General features: G+C 49.5%; 1 protein-coding gene and 2 long non-coding RNA genes across 13 annotated transcripts in view; 2 read left to right on the top strand and 1 right to left on the bottom strand.

Moving 5' to 3' along the window:
* The window catches only part of FSD2 (fibronectin type III and SPRY domain containing 2), a 27891-nt gene extending 16556 nt beyond the window's left edge, over window positions 1-11335 (top strand). Inside the window, exons 4-10 of the mRNA XM_019640042.1 lie at window positions 459-614; window positions 2374-2508; window positions 3219-3369; window positions 4257-4390; window positions 6371-6503; window positions 8381-8557; window positions 10431-11335. Coding sequence (XP_019495587.1) covers window positions 459-614; window positions 2374-2508; window positions 3219-3369; window positions 4257-4390; window positions 6371-6503; window positions 8381-8557; window positions 10431-10683 — 1139 coding nt within the window. The 3' untranslated portion in view covers window positions 10684-11335. The remainder of the gene's footprint in view (window positions 1-458; window positions 615-2373; window positions 2509-3218; window positions 3370-4256; window positions 4391-6370; window positions 6504-8380; window positions 8558-10430) is intronic.
* A 1289-nt stretch (window positions 11336-12624) lies between these two features.
* Window positions 12625-18039, bottom strand: LOC109381425 (uncharacterized). Of its 2 annotated transcripts, XR_002123725.1 has the most exons (5): window positions 17760-18039; window positions 17216-17512; window positions 16228-16457; window positions 15068-15222; window positions 12625-12927 (listed from the first exon to the last, which is right to left on the bottom strand). It is a non-coding gene; the product is annotated as an uncharacterized LOC109381425 (long non-coding RNA). The 2 variants fall into 2 exon arrangements; XR_002123724.1 differs by lacking the exon at window positions 16228-16457.
* Window positions 17490-25387, top strand: LOC109381426 (uncharacterized). Of its 10 annotated transcripts, none has more exons than XR_002123728.1 (5): window positions 17490-17574; window positions 22441-22497; window positions 23515-23660; window positions 23906-24100; window positions 25281-25387. It is a non-coding gene; the product is annotated as an uncharacterized LOC109381426 (long non-coding RNA). The 10 variants fall into 10 exon arrangements; XR_002123730.1 differs by having other exon boundaries at window positions 22441-22556; XR_002123732.1 differs by having other exon boundaries at window positions 17512-17588; window positions 22441-22552.
* Window positions 25388-25907: the final 520 nt, after the last annotated feature.

Here is a 25907-nt window from a genome sequence, read left to right as displayed (position 1 = left end):
TTGGATGTTGGATGTTTCTAGGTTTTTCACCATCATAAACCATACCAGGATGAACATCCTCAGTCATAAGTCTTGGGGGCCATTCTTAGATTCACTGAGGGCAGCAGTGCTGGGGTCCTGAGTGTCCTGCCCTTTTGGATAGCATGGAAGTGTCAGCAGACCCGTACCTAGTGCAGGACTTGCAAACCTTACCCCAATCTGAGCACCTGTCAACAACCCCTCCTTTCCAAGCTCACGTGGATTGGTCAAAGCAGGAATGGACATACTGGCTGTGGCCTGACGGCTTCTGATTAGGAGGTTCGGCCTCAAATCCTTGTCCACGCTGGGCTGCCTTGCCCATTTCCTAAGCCCATGGATGTACTGGGGATCAGTGATCCTGTAAAAGGGGCCACCCCCACCCCACGCCTCTACTAAAGCCTCCTCATTGCTGTTTGTTTTTCTACCTTTTTCTTTTCTAGTTCCTTCTGCCCCAGTGATAAACCCACAGGCCCCCAACTCAGCCACGGGTTCCTCGGTCCGAGTGTGCTGGAGCTTATACTCCGATGACACTGTGGAGAGCTATCAACTGTCCTACCGGCCAGTGCGGGACAGCTCACCTGGGAAGGACCAAGCAGGTGAGGCTCTGCCAGGAACACACTGATGGTCCGGAATGGCTGAGACCCCTCAGAGGCCCTGGCCTTGCCTGCCTGGCAGCTGGGAAGGTGGGATTCGGGTGAATCTGCTCGCCCAGCTCTTTGGAGCTGTCGCCACCTGGGAACTACCCAGAGGATGGGATGCCGGCAGGTGAGCATGGCAGAACAGGCTAGGAAGGCAAGTTGGGGCCTGAGTGGGGGCCACAAGGCCGGGCTGAGGTGTCTGGAGTGTATCTGCACCGTCAGATCAGTGCTGCCCTTGAGACGAGTCTCTGGCTATACTGTTTGCAGGAAAGTGGGGTCACCCCTCGCTGGGGAAGCCCAGCTGGGCTCGTGGGCTCTAGTGGGTCCTGGCATGTGAGGGCAGGCTGGCTCGCCTCAGAGCAACCCTGAGCTGAGAGAAACTGGAGGGTTAGTCTGCAGAGCCCTGTGAAGGGTGAGGGCAGCTGCTGATCTGACCCACATTCCAGACTGAGCCAGCTCCTGGCAGTGGCCCCCACTGTGGGCACCTCTTGGCCCAGCTTCTTCCCAAGGAAATGGAACTGACTGGCCTGGGGTGAGAGCTGGGGTAGCTGGCTCCCCCGCACCTCCCACATAATAGATAAGCCCTTTTCCTGCTGAGAGGGGAGGGTCAGCCAAGCATCCGAAGGAACCAGGGATCAGGGCCAGCCTGGCAGAGCCTGTCCTGTGTGCATGGGGTCAGAGTGAGCTTCCTGGGAAGGGACTTAGAGATTTCCATTTTATGGATGAAGAAACTGAGACCCAGAGAGAAATGAGCTGTCCATGGGGACACTGTGAGTTATGGCAGAACCAGGATGAGAATCAAGCCCGCAGGCTCCCTGCCCAGAGCTCTGCTCATTGTACCAGGTCGTGCAGGTGGAGGGTTCTGTGTGCTGAAGGTGAGGATGGTTTTTCTGCCCAGGGACCGGGAAGGGAGGGAAATGGTTGAGAAAAGGAAGAGTAAGCAATGATGAGGGAGGGCAAGAGCCGTCAGAGTAAAACTAAAAAGGGCGTGGAGGTGAAAAGGGAAGTTGGGGACGAAGTCAGATCTTATTAATCACAGTTTATGCCATGAATCAACCCTGTTGGCACCCTGTGCAGACACACAGGAGAAGCTGTTGCGTTGGAGCTGTGCCATGGCAATCTAAGATATTTTAAATGGACCACTTTGTTATAAAGGAACTGGTTATCAGAGAGCGGATTAATGAGTTATCCCTGCCTTTTAGGAGTCTGGGTAGGTTTGCAGGTGTAGCAGTTGGCTTTTGCCGCATAACAACACCCCTACACACACTGATACACCACTTTGGCTTAAAATTACAGACATTTACTATTTCTTATAACTCTGTGAGTTGGGTAGACAGATCTACTCTGGGCCAGCTTGGGCAGGACTGGATGGTCAAGCATGGCCTTGCTCATGTATCTGGGGCCCCAGCCGTGATGGGGCCTCTGTCCACATGGTATCATCCTCCAGGAGGCTGACGCTGTTCCCAGCGCCAGAGGACAAGCCCCTGTGCGCACTTCCCAAGCCTCTGCTTGCATCATGTTTGTTATGAGCTGAGCAAGTCACATGGCTAAACCCAGCCTCTTTCTGCAAAGTCACATGGCAGAGGGCGTACATTACAGGGATGGGAGGAATTCATGGCCAGCTTTGTAAGCTGCAGCAGAGGGATTCAGCACAGTGACTTTGGAACCAGGTGGCCTATTTTAGGGTTGAATTCTTGTCTTTTATTTTTTTCCCCAGAGTTTACAATGACTGTCAAAGAAACATACTGCTTAGTGATAAACCTTGTGCCAAATACCCAGTATGAATTTTGGGTCACAGCTCAGAACAGGGCTGGTGTCAGCCCCGCCAGTGAGTGTGCGGTGTACATGACAGGTAATGGGGCCATTTCTTTCTGTAGCAGGACCTTCATTCAAGGGGACACAGGAGTCATGGCCTTGCTCATGTGGCAGGGTCCTGGATTCCATCTGGATGGACAGAGTAGCTGCGTATTTCTTTTCTTTCATATAATAGACCAAATCTACATGCCTGGTATGGCAGGGACAGTTTCTCACTGTTGGTCTCAAAATGTCACAAAGTAGTACTCTTGGTCACAGGGCCACTTGAACCTTGTAACTGTCCTCTACTCCAGGAACACCTGAAAGGGAGTCCCACGTATCCCGGTCCAGTTGGGCTGCTGTGGCAGAATACTACCCACTGGGCTACTTATAAGCAGCATACATTTATTTCTCCCACCTCTGGAGGCTGGACGTCCAAGGCACCAGCAGCTTTCTGGTCCATAGGCAGCTGACTTTTTGCTGTATCCTCCCAGGGAGGAAAGGGGGGAAGTCCTTCTCTATAACAAATCCCCTCCACCCTCATGACCCAGTCACCTCCCAGAGACTCCAGATGCTATCACACTGGGGACTGGGTTTCAACATGAATTTGCAGGGGACACAAACATTCAGTCTGTGGCACTGGTTTGCTTTTTTATTGCACTGAATGTCTTGTGAGAAGAGGGTAGTCATGATGTTGTCCATGCTCTGGACAGAACGGCTGGATATGGACAGAACTGTTGTTCATCTCTCCCTTTCCACTTCTTTCAGCGCCCTCCCCCCCCATTATAAAGAGCAAAGAGATACGGAGCTGTGAGGAAGCCGCGCTGATTTGTTGGGAGTCTGGGAACCTGAATCCTGTGGACTCGTACACGGTGGAACTGATCCAGGCAGAGACACCAGAAGCCTCGGGCGTAACTGAGTGAGTCCCAGGGGGCATTTGCTGGGCACGAGAGGCCTCACCCATGACACGGTGACACAGCTCAGGAAATGTATGGGGTTGGAGGGGAGGTCAGAATTTGTGACACACAGGCACGTGCATTTCAGGTTGCTTAGTTTTCGTGAGAAGTAACAGGAATGTTGTTACTGAAGGTGAACGATGAGTGAATATGAATAAATGGTTAAACCTCAAGTTTGCTTTTTAGCCCAACTGCAGTTTATCATTCATTCATTCACTCAACAAGTATTGAGGGCCCAGGTGGTGCCAGGTGGTGTGCCTGGGCTCTGGTGAATGAGACAGACAAATCCCCTGCCCTCAAGGAACTGACAGTCGAGTGGGGAAAACAGATAAAACACAAGAAAACAAAGGCATAAACCACACAGTGCTATGAAGGAGAAAGGAATGTAATGAAACAGAATGGTGGTGGAGGTGGAAACCTGCCCTGGATAAAGTATGTGTTTAAACTGAGACCTGAACACTTGGGGAGGACTGTGGCCTGAGCATAGGGGCTGCGGGGACGCCCCCAGGCAGCAGTGAGCTTGATATGCGGGAGGAACTATTTAATAGATCCACTTTGCTGGAATTGAAAAGGCAGAGGGGGAATGGCTGAGGCAGAAACAAGAGATTGGAGTTGAGTGTACAGAGAACATTGTGTCCATGGCAGAAGGCTGGCTGGGGGCTCACATTCACCGCTCGCTGGTGGAGAGCTGGAGGGCTTCACAGGCAGATGGGAGCTTGGTGACCTTGAGGGCCTGCAGGTCCTCAACTGTGAGTCTACGGCTGTGCACAGTGGAGGAAACACGGATGACCCTGGTTTGAAGGGAGGCCTGGTGCGTGGGCTCACAGTGACCGTAACTGCTTCCCCCCAGGTCTGTGGTGGGCATCCCCACCTGCGAGGCCCTCGTGCAGCTGCAGCCCCAGCAGACCTACACAATCTACGTGCGTGCCCTCAACGTGGGGGGCCCCAGCGCCAGGAGCGAGCCCGCCACAGTCCACACCACAGGTCTGTGCCCCAAGCTTCACTCTCAGGGTCCCACGTGGCCACTGTGACACACCCAGTGCTGCTGTGATTTCATTGGAAAAGACGTAAATGTTTATAGATGGGAACACGTGGCAAGTCGGGCCGGGAAGGGGTGCAGGGGTAGCCCCATTTTACAGAGGGGGAGGCTGCCTGAGCAGGCATCAGAACTCCTCAGGGGTTTTCTCCACACCCCTCAGGTGGACTTGTCTCAGTGGACCTGGGTGACACCTCACATCTCACAGAGACTGAACACCAGCCCTGGAGCAGTGTCTTTATGAAGTTCCAGGAAGAGCCATTGGCCGTGGCTCCTCTGTTGCCACTATCAGCCCAGGCATCTCCCCACCCACGGGCCCAACTGACATCTGGCTGCCCACCTCCTCCCAGTCCCCGTCTCGCCCTAGTGGGTGCCCACATCCCCACGTCCAGCTCCTCCCCCTTCTCATTTGCCATATCATGTCATAGAATTGTCACATCTCATGTCCAAGCCTTGAGTCAGCAGAGACATCACTAGAGACATTCTGTACACCTCCTGCTGTCCCAGCACTGCTCTGGCCCTGGGCTCTGAGCTGCGCTGAAGCCAGCTGGCTCTTCTTACCCTCCCCGAGCAAGTCCAGTTGCTGACTGGGTGGCCTGCAGATGAGAAGCGGAAGCAGGGAGCCTGGGCCCAGGGCTCGGGAGACAACGTCCCCTTGACTGGGATCTTTCACTGAGAGACACTGTGTCATTTTGTCCTCGTTTCCAATGCCAGGAGGAGAGGCCTGTGATTAGCTCCTACTTACATTCCTCCCATACAGATGGGAAAACAAGCTAAGTGGCCACCTAAGGTTGGGGTGTTAGCGCTGGGATCAGGACTCAGCATTTTTTCTTTCACATTGTGCCAGGGGCCTCCTCTGGTTGGCTGGCACTTCTCATTTCCTGTACTGACTTGGTGTTTTGAAATGTCAAAGTCTAGTTACTGCAGTGAAAGACTAGAGCGAAATGTACAGCCAACTCTTGATTATACAGCTGTCTCTGAATTATTTTGTTCAAATAATTTTTAAGACTGTATTTGTGAAAAACTCAGATGAACTAGAATCAGCAAAAAGCATATATTCAAAGTGGTCCTTGTTTGGGATGAGAGAGCAGTCAGTGCAGGCCACACGTGTGTCAGCTGCAAGGTGGGAATCGGCTGCTTCTCACCAGTCAGCTCAGATGGCAAATGACATTTCCAGCAGCATCAGATTGTGAAAATAACTGCGAACAGCTTGATGGTGACGTTTGAACTAGAGCTTGAGACAACAAGAAGTGACAGAGTGGGAACTTAAGAAACGAATTTGGCCAAGAGACAGTAATGGAGAATGGGTTTGTTATATTCCTAAACAATGGATAATTTTACTAAATAATCTTTTATTACATTTATCCTTACCACTTTTTGATGAGCTTTGAACCATGATTTTGGGATGGCTGTAATCTCCTTCCTTCTCCTCCACTGCCCTAGTTGGAAGTTGAATGTTGAACTTTGCTAACCTTTGACAAATTGATCATGAAGTCCCTCAGTTCCTATTTCCCTGTAGGTTAGAAATGCCTGTCCACGTGCAGGCATTGACAGCCTCTATAATCAGACAGCTTGGGGTTCAAATTGGAGTTCTGGCATCTGCCAGCTCATTTTTTACCCACCCTTGCCTCAGTTTTCATATCTACAAATGGAAATAACACCCATTTCTAAGAGTAATTATGAGCATTGAACGAGGAAAAAGATGTCATGTGCTTAGCTCCGTACTAGGCACACAGTCACTGCCCCATGCATATGTGTTCAGTGCCATCCCTGGTAACAAGCGTTATTACTAGGCGAGGTCCAGGCTGACGCGCGTTACGCAGGCAGCTAAGGCGGCGACGTGCAGTGCTCGCTGTGCCCGCGTGGCAGCGATGCTGAGTAAGCAGAGGAGTGACTGGCCATGGATCTCTGGGTTTGCTCCCCTGCAGGCAGCTACTTCCGCCTGAACCAGCACACCTGCCATCCCTGGCTGACCATTTCTGAAGATGGGCTGACAGCTGTACGAAGTGAGAGGAAAACCTCCGCAAGGGAGCCGCCCCCCAGAAGCACCCGCTTTTCCAGGTAGATAGTGTACCCACCACTCTATAGAACATTCTGTGAACCTCCCTAATACATAATTGTTGTTTGGGTAAAATTGGGTTAGGACAGATGAGGCTTGAAGGAGGAAGGAAGACCCAGAAATGAGTTGAGGGGATAGGGGCCTGGTTTAGGAGAGGCTGGTGCCAGCAGAAGAGACATGTGGCCTCTGAGGTCCAGCCCCGGGCTGCCTGAGCTGGAGGAGTCAGACCAGGAAGCCATGGCGTGAGGATCAGTGTCAGGCTGTGGGACAAAGAAACAAGGACCCTAGTCTCCCAGTGCTTACTGGCCCGATGCACTTTTTCTCACATGGGAAACTTTATTTAAAAACTCCTGATGAAGGGCCGGCCGAGTGGCGCATTGGTTAAGAGCTGGCTTGGGACTCCAGAGGGCCCAGGTTCGGATCCCACATATGAGGGCCAGTGACACTGCCCTCTACAGCTAAGATGCTGAACAATAGCTCAGCCTGGAGTTGGGCTGCCCTGAGTCGCTGGCAACGGCGTATGCTGCAGTCCCTGCTGCAGTGGGTTGCCATGGCCTACCATGTAGCCAGCAGCCTCCATGAGCCGCCGTCCAGAGGCCAGCGACTGATCTGCCTCGCCCGGGAAGAACGCAGTGTTAGTGCCAGCTTGGGCCAGTGAAGCGACGTCCTCCACTAGACTAAAGAACAAAACAACAGCAACTTGTCTGTTCCCCTCCCCCAATTACCCAATAAAATCTTAAAGAAAAAAAAAAAGTCCTGATGAAGAACTGGCGATGGAGTGAGCCCATGGGAAGTTGTTGGGGAAAATGGTGATTGTGCTGGTGCAGGACCTGAGGGGGGCAGTCCATCAAAGATGGCTCCATCTAGATCTGGGGCTATTTCCAGCCTTGTACTTGGTTAATGTTGAAATGACTTATTTATACCTTACTTCTTTCCAAAGACTGAAGGAAGATTTAAAATAAGGGGCAAATACACACCACTGAAATAGAAAACTCAAGGCATGGAAGAAAATGAAGGACACAGATAGGTTAACTTCAAGGCCTAATTTCATTTCCATGATTAAACATTAAACATGGCTCTCAGCTTCCTGGTAGTCAGGACAAAAAGAAGTCTTGGGTTGATTCCAGAGCCAGGAGGATGTTCTCAGGGAGAAAGGGGACTCACCCATGGGGGCCGGAAGAGCCTCTGATGGAAAACTGTGTAGCCTCCTGCCAGGGTCCTAGACTGTCCCCGCAGCTGGCTTTTCCTGACACTGGCTGCCTGCGGCCTTGTGCTGCGTGTGTTAAGCACCTACTATACGTGCAAAGCACCTACCACAGTGGAAAAGAACTTCATCCTTCCCCACCACTACCTGTTCAGCCCAGGGTTGGGGGCATGTAGAGGAGGAAGAAACAGTAGAGTTCTTACCTGGGTTAAAAAACAAAATTCAGCTGAGCTCTTACTGGCTTGATTCAACAATTCATGAAGTGGGCAGCACCCGTGTGACAGACAGAAAGGAGCTGTACAGAATGAAAGACTCTGCTTCCTTGGGTGCTGAGTTCTGTGAGATTTCAACCCCTTTCCTTTTTTTATATAAACAAGTGAACCAAATCTTTATTTTTGTTACTAAGAAGCCCAATCCTTTTCAAAAGCGCACAGACCCTGTTCTGCTGGTTTGTCTCCTCCTCTTCCAGTACCGGCAGGCAGTGCAGCAACTTTCTATCTTCAGTGTCAGGTGAGCTTGGAGAGAGGAGGGTGTGTGCTTCACAAGTGAGGCGCTCACAGCACCCACCGCCCTGCAGAGACCAGCTACTAACCCCCCCCCAAGTTGGCATCACGCACCTGCACAGCCAGGCTTCGGTTACCCCAAGTCACATGTGTTTCTACTTTCTCAAACCAGGTGTGTCGCTGTTATGGGGACTCTTATTCCAGTCCGTGGGCGCCATTACTGGGAGGTGGAAGTCGACGAGCGCTTGGACTACACAGTGGGTGTGTCCTTCGAAGATGTCCCTAAACAGGAGGACCTGGGGACAAACAGCCTGTCCTGGTGCATGAGGCACACATGGGCGTCACCAAGGTAAAGTACAGTCTGGATACCCAAGACCAAAATCCGCTTTTCAAAGAAGAGAGGGAGGTGTTTTCACTAGCAAAATCTAAGGCTACCATATGTGTTAGAAAATTTCTAAGGTATTTCAGGACTCATTTCCAGCCCCCTTCCCTGAGGCCCAGGTGAAAAGGAAAAGAACAGCTTCAGGGACTTTTCTTTCAGATGAAAACAGCTGACATTCATGGAGACCGTTCTAAACTCTTACACGTACTGTCTCGTTAACTTCTCACAAGTGTATTGTCCCCTTTTCAAAATAAGCTATGCCTCACAGCAGTTAGGTAATCACCCAACACGGATCAAAGTTGGATTCAAACCCAGGCATTCTGGCTCCAGAGACAGCTAAGCCAATGGTCTTTCCTCTGTGCTCAGCGTCAGTTATGAAATGCATTGTTTGGTCGGAAGCCCTGATTTCTTCTTTTTTAGTAAACTCAGGCAGAGGCTTCATGGGTATGGCTGACTCTGCTCCGCTTCTGCTCACCACTGTCCTCTACACACAGCGTAGGTCCACAAAGCAGGGAAAATCCCGGGAGGCCCAGGCCAAAAGACATTTTCAGACTTAGAAGGCCATGGTTGCAACCTCCCTTCATCTCAAAAATTGCCCAGGAAATTCACCACACCGCTTTCCCAACACCCGTCCTGGGCTGCCTCTGACCCTCATTGGCTTGTAAGTCCTGCTAACGTCCCATCCGGTGCTGTGCCCATGAGCCTCCATCGTGGCTGGTTAAACATTATTCATCATGCGCAGCTGCAAGTGGGAAGACTAGCTTTCCCCTGTAAGACATTCGGACTATAGTGGACCCCACTGAACCTAAGACCCAGTTTGGGGAATGCAAGAAATACTGTGCCCTAGAAATCAGTCTCCCCTCCTAGAAAGGTAAGAACAAGGGGCAGAGCAACACTGGGGGAGCATAAAGGGAGTCTGTGTAGTGGGAGGGGTGAGAGGGTTGTAGACAGAAGAGAGGTGGGGACATGAGATAGAATGAAACAGGAAGGGCAAAAAGCCGGGCACTAGAGCACAAGTTTCTTTCAGCCTCATCTTGGAAAGATGTGCGAGTATGAGACACAGTGGACGATGAGGGTAAGGTATCCTAGCTGATTTGTACTTCTTAGTTCATAGTCCTAAACTAGTAGTGGTTAAGGAAAGGCTCATTTAGCTCCTAGTGACTGCTTAGTTAAGAAGCCAAGGGGAAGATGGGTGAGCTGGGATGGAGACAGGTCAGCTGGCTCTGACACACTTAGATTGTATTCTAAGTGTCCGACCCTGTCGTGTGGACCAACACGCCGACACAGAGCTCTTCAGACGTGTGGTAGCAGGTCAGGAAATCGCTGTGGCTGGTTTCGGTTTCAGCCATTTTCCAAAGCACACAGACACAGTGTGATGAAAGGGTGCTGGAGCTATAGGACCCTGAATGGTTACAGGCCCGGGATGCCCTGCTCAGTTTGCAAGGCTCAAAATTGGGTGCTTAGGGCACTTGTACAGATTGTACCAAAAGGCGCATTGTATCACAGGAAAGACCATGAGGCTCCCTGTTTCAAATCTATTACAAAGGATTTACTCATTTGAAGTCCAGAATTTTAAAACGTGCTATTTCTATACAAATGTTGATGCAATGAGTTTATATTATATGTAACTTTCTTAGTTTAAGAGGTTGAACAAAGTTTAAAAGTGTAAGTTTCTTAGGACAAATTTTAGAAGAGAGATATATAGTTTTAGAAACAGCCTGTTACTTTGGTAGGCATTTAATAACAATCATAGGAGTATTTGAATAAAATTAATATAGAATGTTCTGTAAATAGCCCATCTACAGGATTTCTGAAGATTTGTTATATCAACATTTTTCAGGCATAAGTATGAATTTCTACACAACAAGATGACTCCAGATATAAGAATAACGGTTTCCCCAAGGAAGATTGGCATTCTGTTAGACTATGAAAACTCAAAATTGTCATTTTTCAACGTGGACATTTCTCAGCATCTATACACATTTACTTGTCAGCTTCCCCAATTTGTGCATCCCTGTTTTTCTTTGGAGAAGCCTGGGTGTCTAAAGATACACAATGGCATTTCAATGCCAAAGCACGTCACTTTCTACTAGACCATCCTGAGCCGGCTCCCCATCTGTCTTCTGTACCTACTCCTCTGTTACCCACTCACGCCTCAGCTGCTGACCTCGGGATTCAGGCCCCCAGCACCACTTAGGGCTCGTGTTACCTGGCAGACGGATGTGCTGGCACTCGCTTCACCTGACCTGGGTTCTAGTACCTGTGTGACGCTGTTATTACCAGGCCCGGCTGTAAAGTGAGGGTTCAGACTAAATGATCTCGAAGGTCTTTCATGTTGTCCAGTTGTATTAGTCCGTTTGTATATATGCCAAGTAACTGAGTCTCCAAGGCCTCCAGAGCTGGGGGGATGGAGGGGGAGGAAGGCGAGAGGAGATACGTGTCAGTGGCTGCAGCAGCCCCGCACCCACGTGATGTTTCATTCGTCAGCCAGGAACAGACGTGAGAAGGCGGGAGACTGTCCCAGAAAACAAGGGAAGCCACGTGCCCTTCTCCTGCCCTGGTTTCCCAGTAGGCAGCAGCACAGTGTACTCTTTATAGCACCCTGTTCCTCCTGCACAGTACTTACCCCCACTCTCATTTTGAAATGACCTCTGTGCCTAATTCCATGAAGGCAGGGACAGTGTCTGTCTCGTTCATCACTCCACCCCCAAAGGCTACCTGCCACATAAAGGTGCACACTGAGTACGTGTTGAATCAGTCTCTTCTTTCTCCGGCCTCTGCTCTCCTTGGGATGCACGGCAGGGCTCTTCCAAAACTAGAGCAGAGGATCTATGGCCAGAGAACTTGGAGGGCAGGCTGTGCAAAGGAGGGCGTCTGTGGCTTGATGGCAGGATTGGGGCAAGTGGAACACTTCTGATACCACACACTTCGTGTCCCAGAGAAGCCTACACATAAATGTGGTACTTTCACTGTATGTACTGGGAGGGTGGGGGGAGGGTAGGTTGGGGGAGTGGGGAATAGAAAACATTAGTTGTAACTGATTCTAGGAATGTCCTGTAAAGAACCAGATTTGAAATCAAAACCTAGGTTTGACTGCTACTTTGCCTTATAACCCTAGAAAAGTCACTTTATCTTCCAGAGCTTCTGTTTCCCTTGAAACAGAGAGAAAAAGAATATGTTATCTCATGGGATGGGGAGATTTAATGACAAACATGAGGGTGCAGAGCAGTGTCTGGCATGTAGCAAATACACAGTAATTTCTTAAAAGAAGCCATCAGCCACCAAGTGCACAGCTGAGCCTGGTGGGAGAGGTGCTCTCTAGCCAGTGGCTTTTGGGCATCCTGCCTCACCGCTCTCAGGCCATTCTGGGACCTCGTTGCCCAGCTCCGTTGGCTGCATTCCTGGTTCCCCAGTTCAAGTTTCTAGTTGCCACCTGAAGCTCTGCACACACGGCATTTTCAAGCTTATGAGTCAAGATGCAGAATAAATTACTTCATTTGTGAAGCAATCCTCAGAGACAACTTAGTATCATGCCCCATGGATGCCTCTCTTAACAGACACACCCCTCATCTTAAGGTTTTGTGTTAGCTGAGAAACCTTTCACTTTAAAACTGCATGTTTTCCAGCACACTCAAAAATCTGATAAAATGAACACCTCCCATCTCCTGTCTCAAAACTGTCTCTTGGTATAAATGGCAGCTCAGATTCCTGAATTGACAACTCACCTTGACAATCTTACGAGTACAGCTCATTACACACACACACACCCAGATACATGCCTGCCCTGCCAAGCTGTATCCCTACTCTGAAACAAGGAAGGTACCGCCGATGTAAGCACAGAGATGCTTCAAGTTATAAACAACTAGAATATACCTGTGTGTATGTTCAAAACTGTTCTCAGCCACTGCAAAGAAACTACAGAGTAAGAAGTAGGGTATCACAGATAAGGCAGGTTTGAATTCAGGGTTCTAATATAATAGGGTTTATGGAGTACTTCACATGTAATATGAACATGGATAAAAACTTGACACCTAGAAGGTTTGGGTAAAATTTTATTTGACCAACAGAAAACCATCTAGAAGTAGCTTAGACATTTAAAATCCACTTAATTTAAGCAAGGCAGATGATTAACTTCAAGCATCACAATTATTCAGCATAAAGAACTTTTGTTTAAACTGTTTCTCATCTCCTACGAGAAGAAAAAATAAGTGTAGAACAGAACCAAACAAAACTTTTTCCAGTTCCTTAAAATACCATAAATAATCTGCTGAAACTAAACTTCAACAAGGGGCAGAATTTACCTCAAGGCCATGTCCACCCGCAACCTGCTGATAAATCTGTTAAAAAACAAAACAAAAAACGCTTTTTAAAGTCAGACCATTGTAGCCACAGTCTCTGACACTGGACAGTTAAAATACATCAAGTTCTGTTCTTTTCTCAGCTTTACCTACATCTCTTATAACTCTTGAGCACTTATTGGCATGAGCTTTGGGTTCCGCCAACAAAGGGGAAAGATGTAAGCCCACAATGTCGGTGTAAACTAACATGGGTTTAGTGATTCAGAATACTCAGGATTTAAGGCACTTTGATTAGATGGGATTGTAAAATTGATTAGACTTGGGACATAAAATGACAGTTTTTGGTAAAATTAAACTGCCTTTTATTTGGGAAAGTGTATGTTTAATAATTGGCTTCCTGCTAGTTCAAACAATGATATGCAATCACTTGTACCATCCAATAAGATATTTCTGAAGCATCTGCTTGGTCATCACGTAAGCAGAGCAACTGCATAGGCTGTGAGGCCTTTTTCTTAATACTTCTCATCCTCCAAAATGTGTTAAAATCCTGATTTTACATGGCTCACACACTGGCAGCTGCTCTCAGCACAATTCACCATGATGTGGCATTCTGTAAATGAGACTACAGGGGTTTCCTACAGCGGGGAGATGTAGCTACCAGAAAACTCCCTGGACCCTCTGAAGACTGTACCCCAGGAAAGTTCCTCCTCTCCTAAACAGCTTCTCCCACTTCTAATCACCTTCCTATCTGTGACTACAGGAAGATTCTCATGGGTTCACATTCTTTCTCCACCCTTCCTAATCTGTAAATGTACTAGTGTTATCTTTTATAGTAAGACAATGGAAAGTGTATAGTTGCTGTTGGTAGATAAGTAGGTCTTGAATTTGTTTTTCAAACAAGACCTGTTCTATCTACCTTTTCATTTAGGAGGCTACAAGCCGAGTCAGCTTGACTTCAAGGACTCAATTTTCTAGTCTCCAGAACATGACCGAGTTTAGCTTTTAAAGCACTGTCCTAGCATGGTAAGGTACTAAGGGAATAACTTATTATATATTATGTTCAGACTTTAAGAGATTTGACTCTTACATGTGCTTGCTTCACTGCAATCAATGATTAACAGATCTAAATTCAAGATCAGAGTTTGGGAAAGAAGATCCCAGCCGGTCAGCATCTTTTCTTTGTAGTATGAACTTGGATTCTAATCTTGCTGACCCCATGCCCATTCCTAAGCTTATGTGTAGGTCTCCTGTTTGAAAGGAGATGCTGTTCAATTCAAATAGACTGGATTGGAGACAAGAATATAATCTATTCACTGGGAAAGCACCCACCCAACAAAATAGAGGTTTCCTTGCTGTTCACTTTAACAAAGCAGGAACTTAGGTTTTTGTTTTTTGGGTTTTTTTTGGTTTTTTAAAAGATTATATTGGGGAATTGGAAGACGGGAACAGACAAGTTGCTGTCCTTTTGTTCTTCAGTCTAGTTGTGGAGGATGTCACTTCACTGGCCCATGTTGGTATTATCATTGTGCTCTTCCTGGGTGAGGCCGTCGCTCACTGGCCATTGGATGACCACTCATGGCGGCTCACGAAGCGCACACCAGCTGCCGGCCAGCCCCACTGTAACCTATGCCGTTGCCAGCGACTCACAGCAGCCCAGCTCCAGGTCGAGCTGTTGTTCATCATCTTAGTTGTAAAGGACGCAGCATCACTGGCCCTCATGTGGGATATGAACCGGGGCCCTGCTGCTCAGAGCTGGCGTCCCAAGCCAACTCAACCAACGCACCACTCGGCCAACCTAGGAACTTAGTTTTTAGAGACAGATTTACTGAGTGTATACAGTACTTCTTAGTAAGTCCATCCTACTACTCTGCCACTCAGATTCTTACCCTCTGACTTCCTTTCATATCCCATCCAGTTAAGGTGGAGAGGGGCAGGGAGAGAAGGAAAACAAGAGAAGTATTATCCAAAATTAAGGATAAAGCTCTGGAGAAAGGTATAAGATACCTGACACTGTCTTATGTACAATTTCCAGTTTAGAAACCAGCCACAGATCCCTAGGCATCTGGAATGGACTTCCCCTTCCTTGTCCACCTAATGCCTGTATAGCTCAAAAGTCACTTCTTAGAAGCACCACCTAATTCCTCCCTCTCCCAGGCTGAGTTAAATGCTACACACTCACCTCTTTTAGAATACTTAAGTGCACACATGGCAGCCATCGACCTGCGTCTACTTCACTTGACCATAAGCAAATCACAGGTAGGAATTGTGCCTTCATAGTTTCTGAATGAGCAGAACACAAAACAAAAGGGTTCTGCTTTCAAAGAGCTCATATACCTGAAAAGACAAAAGAGACATCAAATTGTCTTCCAAATGAAAAAGTAAAGCCACTTCATTAGAAAGCAAAACAGCTTTCAAATTTGTGAGGGGGAGGAGGTTAAAAACAGTAGAATGATTGTCAACCTCTTTTCTATTCCAGTACACCTGAGGGATATCCATTTGTGTTCCTTGTGCCTGGAATGATACAGGTCCTAGAAATACGAGATTGTGCTTATTGTTGCATTTTTAAGGTAATACTTCTCATGTCACAATCTTTGCAACATCTGTCTATATCTTCTAAAATTTCTTTGAAAACATCTACAGAGAGCAGTTGTTTTTAAAGTGTGGTCCTTGTGGGGGTCCCTGAGATCCTTTCAGAGGGTCGGTCAGGTCAAAACTATTTTCATAATAAGACACTATTTGCCCTTTTCACTTATTTCACGAGTGTACACCACAGTTTAACCAGAGGCTACATAACATGTGAGGACATTCACCACTCTGACAACTAATGGAGTTTGTGCTTATATATTCGTGTTTAAAAACATTTGTTTTTATTTCTAACACTAAAAAAAACTGATATACATATTGGGTTGTCGGAAAAGTCACGACGCATTTTTGCAACGAAAAACATAGAAAAATATGTCATGGCTTTTCCGACAACCTAATATATATCCCACATAATAAAAGCTCTTTGGAATCCTCAATGATTTTTATGGGGGTCCTCAGACCAAAAAGTTGTAAAATCATTTCTATATTCATGGCTTCCTTACAATAAAAATCTAGTTGGATGAGTTCCTCAGTAGTGTGATTTCCCCTATATGATGCTAACAGTTTTTCAGTATTTGCTAATGAATAGGTTGCTTTGTGGACCTCTAAGGCTTGCTCACTACCCTACAGGGCATTTCCACTTAATAAAGATGATGGCGATAATACACAATACATTTAAACAGCACACGTACCAAATGCGACATTCCTTAAGAAGGCAGCTGAGATCTGTCTACAGTGCATTGTACAGCATCTCACCTGGACTTGTGGGGATCTTAGAAGTTCTTTATAGCTGGTTTCTCATTCAGATGTTGTGGGTAAATATCTCCACAGGGTATTACAGCAAATATTCATTGAGCTCAGATGACAGCTAGCTATTAAGTCCTCCAGGGTGAACACATATCTATGAACCCCAGACCTTTGTGTGTAAAGCTGTGGAACAGGTAATAAAAGTTCCATCTTCACATTGTGTTACTCCATATACATTGCTGAACAGGAAAAAAACAGAAGTGACATGACTCATCCCCGTCTACAGAGTATCTAAAATGTAGATAAAGGCCACATTCTAACCCTGACACATACTGACTTTGCCTTTGATGTATTCCCCATCCTCGTCACTATTCATCACTCCCCACAAAAGACAAATTGTTGATCAAGCCAGAGAGCCAAGCCAGAACCAGGTGAAGGAAAGAGTTCAGAGCTGGAAATGAAGAAATAACGTTTCTAGTCCCGGCTCGGTAACCAACCAGCTTGGTAACTTCCAGCCTGTCTCCTCTCACGATGCTTCAGTTTAAACTGAACGCAGGGGGATGACTTCGGTGGCTCTGTTCTGCCTCAGACACCAAGTGACTTGGCTGGCAGATTCAGGAAGCTTAAAAACCTACCAACTGGGTGTGTGTGTGTGTGTGTGTGTGTGTGTTTCCAAATTAATGTAACAGGTGCTGCTGCCTCAAGCAGCGCACGCCAATTCAGAATGCCTGGATACGTCCAGGCCCTCACGTTGTTATATTACGCGACAACAGGGTATCGCCTGGGTGAAACTCACTGAATTTTTTTTTTCTTAAACCGTAATCTGAGTGCGTATTTCTCCCTTCCACACTTATCCCCATCGCCGCTCCGTGAGCATCCAAGTTCGTTTTGCAGACAAGGTCAAGAAAGCTGAGCACAAGGAGTTAGGATGAGCCCGAGGTCGCTGGAGGCGCTGACCACCACCCTCCTCCGCCCCGACAGAGACACCGACCCTCACCCGCTGCTCCGGTTCTCCGCCGCACCCCTGAAGCCCGACACGCCAGCCTGCTTTCCTCCTAGGGCGCTGCTGTCACCCGCCTCGCCGGTGGCCAGAGGTAGTCCTCCCTCTACACGACAGACGCAGCCACGCAGGAACCGATCTCAGTCCCATGTCTCGCCTCTTTCCGGCGGAACGGAGCCCCTTCCGGTTTCCGGGACGTGAGGGGGAAGTCCCGCCTCGGCGCAACAGTGACGTAGGGAACGCGTCGAGGCGCCGCGCGCAAGTTCAGAAACGATGAGGCGAGTGGCGCTGCGTCTGAGGGGAGCCAGTGGCCTCGTGGGGTTCGAACCGAGGGACCAGGGACAGCGGGACTGGAGGTCACTGTTGTTGGGTGCGGAGAGTGGGGAGAGGGCCGGGAGCCCCTCAGCGGGGCCTGGGAGACGCCCATCCCCTCAGACACTCCCTCCTTCCCCGCAGGCGTTCCCCCAGACAGATGCCCTTGTTTCTTGCTTGGCCGCCCCTGCCACTTGCTGTATTTAGTTTCCTCCGGTCTTTTGTTTACCTTCGTGACGCCGCGTCTTGCCGCGATAATGGCCACCCGTTCCTGCTAGGCTGTCCGTCCTGTCAGCAGGAGCTGGGAAGCGCCGGGTGGTGCTTGCCCACCGCCGGAAGCTCACGCGTTCGTTTGCCAAAGGGGAGGGACACAGCTCTCCCCTCGAGCGTGGACAAGGCCCTGTGGGGCTAGGGAGAGATTTTGGCAGTTTGTAATCGTCATTTAGTTTCCTAAGGCTGCCATGAGGAAGTACCACAAATTGGGTGGCTGAAACAACAGGTATTGATTGCCCCGCAGGTCTGGAGGCTAGAAACCCGACATGAAGTTGTCAGCAGGACCATGCTTCTTCTGAAACTGGAGTAAACCCCTTCCTCGCCCTTTCCTAGTGTTCTGGCGTTCTTTGGCCCGCAGCTGCTTCACACCAGCCTTTTTTTTTTAAGATTTTTATTGGGGAGTTAGGGATGGGAACAGCGCTGGGGAATTGGGGGGATGGGAACAGACAAGTTGCTGTCCTTTTGTTCTTCAGTCTAGTTGTGGAGGACATTGCGTCACTGGCCCAAGTTGGCACCATCATTGCGCTCTTCCCGGGCGAGGCAGATCAGTCGCCGGCTTCTGGACGGCCGCTCACACTGGCTGCTGGCTACACACGGTAGCTGCTGGCTGCTGGCTACACACGGTAGCCCATGGCAACCCACTGCCACAGGGGCTGCAGCCTCCGTGCTGTCGCCGGTGACTCATGGCAGCCCAGCTCCAGGTTGAGCTGTTGTTCAGCATCTTAGCTGTGGAGGGCAGTGTCACTGGCCCTCATTTGTGGGATCCGAACCGGGCCCTCTGGCATCCCAAGCCAGCTCTTAACCAACGCGCCACTCAGCCGACCCGCGCCAGCCTCTTTTAACTCTGTTCTCTTGGCGTTCCCCATGCGCGTCTCCATCTCTGTGTCTCTTCTCTTAAAAAGGACACCAGTCCTCTTGGATAAAGGGCCCCACTCTTGCCTAGTATGAGTGGGTCTTAACTGATTACATCTGCAAGGACCCCTATCTCCAGATAAAGTCACACACTGAGGTTCCAAGAAGGACACGCATTTCGGGGGTGACACTGGCCAACCCAGTAGTACAGCTGTCAAGCCAGCAGCTGACAGACAGCTGTCGGACAAGTGAATTCAAGGAGTTCAACTGAACCCGAGAAGTTTTCATGGACATTTGGGCTATTCCCTTGAAAGTGGGTAGGATTTGAATGTGCCGTCGTAGCATTCTAGGCAAACAAATATTACACACAAGGAAGCGTGGGTTGAAATATGAAATAGTTTAAAGCAGGAAAGAGCTTGAGGACAGGCTGGAAAGCTTGGAGTCTATATAAAATGAGGACTAAATCAGTGTTTGGGCAGTGGAGTTGTGCTTTCAAGGTTCATTAGCAGCTTGAGCCAAACCTATTTTGTGTTACTTATTTCAGGTTAAGACATCTTAAATCCCATTTTCTGACCGTGTCCTGCGCTTTTTCATCCTGGTGTCTCTGCTCATGCTGTCCCCTATTCCTAGGATGTTGCCATCAAGCTGCACAATTTTCACTTGTCAATTTTTCTATCATGGAAATTGCACTGTAGCATGGAATGGCGGGGGAGAGTTGTACAATTAGTTTTATAACATTCGCATCCCTTTAATACCAAAATCTGACCAAAAAAATAGCAGAAGAAAAAACTAGACACCAAACTCACATAGATACAAGGCTTAAAAATAAAATATTCAAATTTAATCCTGCATGCCATCTGAAATAAGAGAGCATTGATCCCAGCAATGATTTAACATTAGAAAACCTGTTGGTATAAATCACTGTATTAATAATGGTTTAGAGGTTTAAAACTATATGATCATCTCAACTGATAAAATGTTTTCTGAAAAAAATCAGTATCTACTTTGATTTAAAAGAAAATGCTTTTCACAAAATGGGAATAGATAAATAGCAACTTGATAAAAGGCACTTAGCAAAAATCTCTAGTAAACTCCATACTTAATGATAAAACGTTAGAAACATTTCCACTGAAGTCAGGAAAAAATGGAATACTCATTTTCACTGCTAATATTCAACATAATGCTAGGTTTTCTAGCCAATGCAATAAAACAAAAAGACAAAAATATTAGGAAAGGAAGTGAAAATATTTTCAGATGATGAGGTTTTCTAGAAAATGCAAGAGAATGAAATGACAATTAGAACTAATTAGATGGTTCTGAAAGGTGGCTAAATAAATTAACATAAAAAATTAAATGTTTTTTGTATCCCAGTAATAAAATAGAAAAAAATATGATTAACCTAAACAAAAGATGTACAACACTTATGGGAAATATGAAATATTATTAAAAGACATTAAAAACTCAAGTAAGTGTAGATTTCATGTTCCAGGATGGGAAAATACAGTGTTTTATGGATAGCATTTTATCACAGATTAATAAAAAGTTTTGATATGGTGCCTATTAAAATACTAATAGCATCTCAAAATCATTTGGTCAAAGTATGTTATTTTGATACATTTCTTGGGTGCCATTTATTGATATTCTATTTAGAATGTTTATATCTCTTATGAGTGAGATTGGTATGTAGGGTTTTGGAGGGGGGTACTATGTTAATCAGATGTTGGTATTTAAAAGTATACTAGATCCCTTAAGTTAGGGAGTATTTCATATTTTTCTGTGGTCTGAAATAATTTAACTTTACAAACATCTGATCTTTTAAAGCTGAATAGAGAACTCAATTGTGAAACTGTATTATATAATATGGTATTATATGGTGGACGGGGTATTTGGGTACCCTGGGGAGGCCCGTGAGGGGAGAAGAGCCGGTTCAGAGAGCAGGCACAAGCGGCAGGGCTGGCACCAGCAGGTGTGGGGTAGGGACTGAACACCAGGAGGAGGGAAGAGAGGGTGGGTGAGGGCACCAGTTACCCACCCCAGACCCCAGACCTCACAGTCTCTGTCTGTCACCTGCCCCCAAAGCTGCCAGGAGCGGGAAGTGCTGCCATCAGACTGGCCTAGCCGTTAATGCTCAGAACGGGGCCCAGGGCTTCCTGCTTGGCTGCTATGTCTGCCTCAGGGGTGCACCGCTTGTCCTCCCAGCTCTGGCCACAGAAGGAGAGCACCTAGCAGGGGGCGGAGCATGGCCACTGCAAGGTGAGCTGCTTGGGCAGGGCCTGGGATTCAGGTAGGATCACTGTGGGAAGAGAGGGGTTGACCAAAGGCTTTGTAAAGGAAGCAAGGACCAGAGCTGGGTGTGCAGGGGGCCTGCCTTGCCCCAGCAGGGAGCCCTGACCCTTGTACTGGCTGAACGTGGACGGCTGGGAGTACTGACCCGAAAACCTTGCCGCTCACAGAGGAACCCTTTGTCCAGGACTAGACTGAAGGGGAACGGGAGTGGCTGGGAATTCAGGTCAGACCACAGCCACAGAACCAAGGGCTGCCATGATAGCCCCACAAGGCCTGAGCTCAGGGACGAGACCCCACTGGGCTGAGGTCCTGCAGGGGCCTTTGGGGGAAGGACAGGGCCCTGGGCCCCAGAGAAACTGCCTGCCAGCCCCACACCCAGTGTCAGGGCCACCTCACCACTCTGTGTTCTGGAAAGCTCAGGGCGAGAGGAGCACGCCTGGGCCCCCAGGAGCAAGCCGTGATAGGGTGGGCAGCATTGTCAGACAGTGTGATCTCTGGGCTCTTGCTCACAGCGCCAGGGCATTGCTCCTTTTCCTGGCTTGACTCAATGAAATTCAAGGGGCAGGGGTGGCTGTTTCTCTGGGTCAGAAGGGTACAGGGGGTCAGTACCTCCAGGTGCTGGGGTCTTAGGACGGGGCGCGCGCAGGAGAGGCAGTGCTGTACAGTGGTTAAGGTCATGGGCACTGGAGCCAGACTGGACTAGAATTCTGGTTCCTCCACTTACGAGTTTGTAACCTTGGCAACCTCTCCTAGCCTCAGTTTTCCCATCTGTAAAATGGGAAAGACAATAACAGTCTTTTTCATGACGTTGTTAGGGTTACATTGGGGTGTAGCACAGTTTCTGGCAATAAATGTCATTATGGATGGAGTACTACATGTGAACCCAGATTCCTTATCTGAAGAGGCATCTTCTCACCTAGACCCTGCTCGAAGTCCAGGGGCCCAACTGATGAGGGGCAGAGTGCCTCATCACCCCACCCTGCTGGGGACCTTTCCAGCTGGGTGATTTCCTGAGAGTCTGGGGCAGGGGTCACAGGGAGGCAGCCAGCCTCTGAGGGCCTATTGTTCTCTGAGCTGAGAAAGATGCCTTCTCTCCACCTCCTCCCCTGACGCCCAACTCTGCACGCTGGGGAGCACACCAAAGACAAATAAACCCTTCCCGTCTCTCCTTGTCCAGCTCACAAAGAGCTCTCAGTGCCTCACAAAGATCCTGCAACGCCCAGGCTTTTGAGCTTACTGTCCCCTGTTCACAGATGAGGAAGTTGAGGCCCAAAGGGAAGAAGTGGCTTATTTGGTGTCCCATACAGAAAAGTGACACGGCCGGAACTAGATCCCCAGTCCTGTGTCCAGTGTTGTAACAGACTCATCGGCATCTCACACAGACAGAGAGCCCCACACGCAGAGGGCACGACCTGAGGGGAGAGGCAGGCGGGGCAGGAGCCTGGACCCTCACTCCTCAGCAACCAGGTGGTGACCGCTGGGCTTTATTTCCTCCCTAGATGAGCTTCACATCCCAGGTAACTAGAGCAGAAGTCCTCAGCTCGTCATCTCCCCAGGTAGGGTGTCTGCTGCCCCAACAGGCCAGGAGATCGGGGACTGCTGCTTGGCCCAGTAGGTACGGGGGAAGAGGGAAGCTGGAACCAACGTGCTCCCCCTACCTAGTGGATTGTAGGAGAGAGTGACTAAAGACCAAAGGACTGCACAGGACTGGGTCCTCCCTGTGGTCTCCTGATGTCAAGGGAGATGGGAGGGGGGGAGCCTGAGCCTAGGATGACCCAACGTCCAGGTTTTTCTGGGCTCCCAGAATGTGGGTCTTTCAATTTTAAAACCTGGAAGGTCCCAGGCAAGCGGGTGAGTTGGTCACCTGAGTCTGGGAAAAAGTCTCGCCCAGTAGTGCGTGGAGGATACCATGGACTGGGGCCAGAGGGAAAGGGAACGTCAGGGGTGGGAGAGACACAGTGGTTGGCGCTCTCCAGCATTGGCTTGGGCAGCCCCACTCCTCATTTCTATATGGGTCCTTCTGACCCAAGTCAAATCGGCTGGAGCCAACCCACTTCCTTCCAACAAAGATACCCAGAGATCTGGGGGTGATGGGTCACGTCCTTCTCCGCTCCTCTGCCAGCCCAGGAGAACTCATGCCCAGCAGGCCCTACTGTTACCCCCTTTCCCAGGCTCTCTGAGACCAAAGGTCAGGTACAGCCCAGAGTGAGGCCATCTTCCCAAGTCCCAGAAGCTCTCTGTTCCCAGTAAAGACAGGAGAAACCTGAACTAAACGCATTTCCCACTTCCCTTGTAGAGGAAGAGGCAGTAGGAGAGGTGACTAATGTTTAGTACAAAGGGCACAAGCCAGTGGTGCAGGCACACAGTAAGCCGTGTGTACTCCGGCAAGCTCTGTGAGCCTCAGTTTCCTTGTCCCAAAAATGGGCCCACTGTGCCCATCAAATGGTTTGTATTCAGGATCAAATGAGCAGCTGCTCAATAGGCATTTGTTGGAGGGGTCTTTCTCCACTCACACTTGGGAGGAGGTGCCAGTCCTGGGTCCAGATCTCATTCCGGTTTCTCTGTTTCTCCAGATCTTTTACTCAACCCAGTTTCCAGCTGACACAGTCCACGGTGACACACACTTCACAGTGACACATAGTCCACGGGCAGTATGGAGATGGGGAAGGGGATCCTACAGGAAGGGGAGGTGAAGAGAATGGAGCAGCTAGAATTTGAGGTGAGAGGAAATCTTGGATGAGGAGGAGGAGGTCTCAATTGTTGGAAACAAGGGCTTCCAGGGGTGGCTCAGGGCAGGATTTGTCCATGATGTCCAGTCCTCTGGAGTTCCTCTCAGCACAGGGAGGCAGATGTGGGGGAATAAAGACATTCACCTTGGGCCTAGCCACAAACCAGGTCTCCCGGTGCTTCCGGGCACTTACTTGGATCTGGCCTGTGCAAATGTCTGGTCCCTTTTCTCCACAGCTCCACAGTCAGCACCGCTAAATCTTTCCTCCCTGAAGCTTTCCTGAAGCAGCACTTCGAGGCTATGGAGTTGGAGGGTGGCGACCCTGAGCCTGGAGACCTCTTCCTGTTCAGGCTGATGTCCCCCACTGGACACTGGTGCAGGGGCCCACGTAGGCATGTACTGCAGCCACGGAGAGAGTATCCACTTCGAGGGTAAGCATCTCCAGCTGAAACAGGCCCTACTCTGTGAAGAAGGCTGCCCATCCAAGCCCCGCTGCACCAGTGGGCGGGCCATAAGGGAAGGACAACTGTATTCTCCAAATGAAGGTGCAGGTCTCTGAAGATAGGCACTTGGGCACCAGGGTATGGGGCTCACGACCTCTGGGAACTGGGAGAGGGCGCAGGGTCACGTGGCTGGGGTCATAGCACCTAAGCCCAGCCATGATCCACACCTGTCCTGCAATCCTTGCAGGCAAGAATCCGGGTGGCCACCGGCCGCAAATATTTCTGTGCTCCTGCCAAGGTGTTGTATCTAAACTGGGCAGCGCCCGCTGCTGCGCTCCTGCGTGTTGAGCTGCATAGACTCAGTGGTGTGGACTCGCCTCCTTAGCACCCTACCCAGCAGCTGCATGCAATTCGCGCTGTGCCTGCTTGGCCAGGAGCCCAGCCTGGACCCCCTGCAAATAGACCCCAAGTCCAGTTAGCTAGGTGAGTGAGGCCCAGCTACCCACGCAGTACCCCCTTCACCTCCTGACTCGCTGAACAACCGCAGCCCACCAGTGCGCTCCTGGAAAATTCACGCCCTCCCGTGCACCCAGGTCACGTTCCTCAAACTCAAGGCCCAATTTACTCTGGCAGACAAAGCCAGAAGCAAACTAGGCCTGCCCACTCCAGGGTTCTACTCTGAACCCTTTGGGCCCACTCCAGGAGAGCCCTGGCTCACAGACCACAGCCACATCTCTACTTAAGCCCACCAGCCTCTAAACCCAGGCTTTGCCAGAATCCTGCTCCCCCAATGGATCCAAGGTACAGAGCCCAGCTCCACCTGTCTGGGCCCCACCCATTTCCACCCAGCTCTCCAACTCTGGCCCTGAAGACCTCCAGATCCTAGATTATATAGATCAAGATTCACCCCCACAGATTCTTCCTCTCTCCAAGTCCAGCCCTCCTGACCTCCTCCCCCAAGCCCAGCTGAGAGACGCCAGCCATCCAGCCTAATGCTCCAAACTCAGGCACAACTAGATCCCAGGCCTTTCTCCAGCCTGGTCACTACTTTCCCTCTAGATCCAGGCTGTCACTCCTTGGCATGCCTTGGGCCTTGGGAACTGAGTGGAGGCCTCACATGATCATATCAGATCCTAACCCAGCCTCTCTTCTGTCCCTTCCTCCATAGGTGTCAGTCAATGTGGACTTGACCTTGGTGGACTACAGCTGACCTCAGGTCCTCCAGTGTGGGTATGGGGGCTTCAGAAATGGTCATTAAATTTTTCCGGAGGTGAAGTCCAGGTTCACCGCCGCCTCTATTTTGTTTCCATCTTTGCCCGTAGTGGGCTCTTAAGTGCTCTTGGACCAGCCTTCCCTAAATTCCATCCCTTCCAGGAAGCCCCCTGGCTTCCTGGTGAGAAACCAGGACATAGTCAGAGAGGCCCAGATTTTGTAGGAAAAGTGAAGCAGGTAAAGGGAGTGACTTTGGTGTCTGAGGCCTGCCTCCCTGTGCCATGCTCCAGGGCCCCCAGCCTTGGAGCACAGCCTTCTCTCCAGTCCCCCTCTTTCCTTCCACTAAGTGGGTAAGCATCTGTGCTCGTGTCGGGAATGAGCAGAGCTCCTAGAGCCTGGTCCACGGGGCTAGTTTGGCGGGTGGGGTCGGGGGGGTGGGTGAAGGCGACCTGGATCCCTGGAAGGCTGTCCCATCATAAGTTCAGCCCCCACCACCCACCCCCAGACCTGCAGGTGCGTCAGTTCCTCAAAGGGCAGTCACCGTCCTTACAGGCAGTGGGGGGGGGGCAGGGGATTTGCCAGG

This window comes from Hipposideros armiger, unplaced genomic scaffold, assembly GCF_001890085.2.
Source record: "Hipposideros armiger isolate ML-2016 unplaced genomic scaffold, ASM189008v1 scaffold_48, whole genome shotgun sequence".
Lineage (NCBI taxonomy): Eukaryota > Metazoa > Chordata > Mammalia > Chiroptera > Hipposideridae > Hipposideros > Hipposideros armiger.
This window is presented reverse-complemented; position numbering and strand designations above follow the sequence as displayed.